The following is a 2,724-nucleotide window of genomic DNA, read 5'->3' as shown; positions in this document are numbered from 1 at the left end:
AACCCATATTTTCTCTCGTTGATAACTCTCTTGCTTACCTTTGTTGCGATTGTCATTAGTCAATAGCTGTAGATTTTAGATTATAAATTATATAAACGTCAACTGTTGATCCTCTTTGATAGCAATCGAGCTACGAACTATGAGAATACTGTTTAAATCTAATCCCTGTGTAGACGTTAATTATACTATACGAGCATAATTTAAGTGTGTGTTTTGCGCTCGTCACATATTTATCCGTTAAGGTACAGTACGGTGAACAGTCGCGCTATAAGTATAGCGCGCATATGTACCGCGCTATACATAAATGTTCGGCCCACCAATAATTTTTTTGTACTTAACTGACATACCAATAATTCATAAGGGTATAGCGCCCATATTTAAGGCTCTATACATCAAATAATTGTGCCACTGAACTAGTTTTTTCCTTATTTAAGGAGTTTCAGGATTTTTGTAAAAATCCTTTAAGCATTCTAAAAGTCTTCCGAAATATTTGTTCGTTAAGTTATTTTGCATTTTGTGATAATATCCGAAGAGTGAAAAAATAGGGTTTCATTATATTGGGGGGTGAGGACGTGGTGGAGAATAACTCAGTACGCTATAATTGTTCTCCACAATGTCATGTTAAGTTGTCACTTACAATAGAGTACGATACATTGGTATCGTTGTTATGTAAAAAAAAAATCAGTGTGAGCAAACATTCGGTGAATATTAAAGTAACCGGAAGATATCTGTATTCTGTTACTCCGCAAGGGGTTGCTTGCTATGCTGAGTTTAATATCGAAGACGATAAAATTCTGAAAGATTTTTTGAGGACTTCGGATGAACACCAAGAACTTCTTGTGATAAAAATATTGAAAATATATGTCAAGGCTGAAAACTTTCGCAATAATGAGGTTTTGGCAAAGTAGGGATATCCCTAAATCCTCTAGTGATTATTCTGGAGCAGTTTTAGCCGAACAGGTTGCGGGTGAAAGAGTTTGGCCTGATCTAAACTTATTTCCGGGGGCGAATGAGGAGCGAGAAAATAATTTCTCCCCTAATTTACATAATTCACAAGCTGAGTGGTAAACTTTAATTTTTCTTTGTGGTACGATATTTATTTTTATGTATTGAATTTGTATTAACACTCATATATTTCACAGGGGGTACCGGCCAAATATGAAATTTACAAGTTATGAACTAAAGGCTAGTTGGAATATGCCTAGTTTTGGTGTGTTGAATCATGGTGGTCCATCCGGGAGTCATCTTCAACAGGATAATGTGCATCATGGTATATCAACACATTATGATTTGTAAGTGAAGTAATAAAGTGTATATGTAAAGTTTGGATGAATTTGAGAAATTCATTATTTTATTGGTTGTGTAGTAAAAACGAGCAACTTGAAGGTCCTATCCTTACTCAATTGCCCGAAGACGACATATTTAATCGGGATCTGGCAGATGCGCAGAGTCAGGAAGAGACTAGTGATTATGACAACAATGTGATGAATCTGGAGATGAAACACCCTTCCCTGATGAGGGTGATGATGATGAGGACGAGAATGTTGAACCTGATTTGACGAGGGAGCATGCTCCACCTCCCGTTAGACCAAGAGTGTACGAGTCTCATGTGCCATTTCATTCAAGAGAGATTCCCTACCTTGATCATTTGCCAAGTACGCCGGATGTGAATGCCCTCACAAGGGATCTTGATAAAATTCGGACAGCAATATGGGATGAATCTAGAGCAACGGTGCTGTCAAAGGGCATGCTTTTTAGTGATAAAGCGCGCCTAAGCAAGGCGGTGTGAATCTACAACATAAAAGAGTGTTGTGAGATCGTGGTTCATAAGTCATCTCCGGAAGTATATAATGTTATTTGTCCTAGATGGTTTCAAGGTTGTAATTGGATGCTGCGTGCGAGGAAGCTGAAAACAAATATGTGAGTTGTGGGTAAATACATTGGCACTCACAATCTTGAAATGGACACATTCTGTGGGAATCATTTTAACTTGAATGTTGACTTGATTTCTCTTGTCTTGATTCTACACATTGAAGCGTCCATAAGGTACAAGATCAAAGAGTGTATAGCATCTGTCCACCATGTATATGGATGTACCATTACCAAAACAAAGGCATTTCTCGGGCGCAAACGTGTGTTTGAAATTGTTTATGGTAACTGGGATAAGTCCATGCCTCTTTACCCAGGTACATGGGCACATTGTAACACTTTAACTTCGGGACTGTTGTTGAATGGAAGCTTAAGCGGAGTCCGGAAATACCAGAACACATATTCAGATATGTGTTATGGGCATTTAAACCAGTCATTGATGGATTTGTGCATTGTCGTCCGGTAATATCCATAGACGACATTCATGTCTATGGAAAGTATGATTTTAAGTTGTTGATCGTCATTGCAGTAGATGCTAATGGAAGTACATTTGCCCTAGCATTTTCTATTTGTGCCAATGAAAGCCAAGAGACGTAGAAATTATTTCTAAACCACTTGAAGGAGCACGTTGTCAGATAGTGTTCAGGTATTTGTCTAATATCTAATCGGCATGGTGGTATTTTAAGTTCTGTACAGAATGTGCGTGCATGGAAGGAACCGTATGCCTACCACCGTTACTGTGTGAGGCACCTGAAGGCCAACTTCCAGAGGGACTTTGCATGCGGATGGTGGCAGAAGATGGGAAATTCTCAGTACAAATATGTCGGAGTCTTTCAACGGGTTATTGAAGTCTGC

The 2,724-nt window shown here is 38.6% G+C and overlaps 1 protein-coding gene across 1 annotated transcript; it reads left to right on the top strand.

The window, feature by feature from the left end:
• The first annotated feature begins 1,960 nt into the window (after window positions 1-1,960).
• Window positions 1,961-2,466, top strand: LOC138904833 (uncharacterized). Its single transcript, XM_070193334.1, has 2 exons — window positions 1,961-2,186; window positions 2,303-2,466. Exons 1-2 carry the CDS (start codon window positions 1,961-1,963, stop codon window positions 2,464-2,466), a joined length of 390 nt encoding a protein of 129 aa, XP_070049435.1.
• The last annotated feature ends 258 nt before the right edge of the window (window positions 2,467-2,724 follow it).

The sequence above is a fragment of the Nicotiana tomentosiformis genome, chromosome 2 (assembly GCF_000390325.3).
Source record: "Nicotiana tomentosiformis chromosome 2, ASM39032v3, whole genome shotgun sequence".
Taxonomy (NCBI): Eukaryota; Viridiplantae; Streptophyta; class Magnoliopsida; order Solanales; family Solanaceae; genus Nicotiana; species Nicotiana tomentosiformis.
The sequence above is the reverse complement of the archived record's forward strand: the minus strand, read 5'-3'. Positions and strand labels throughout refer to the sequence as shown.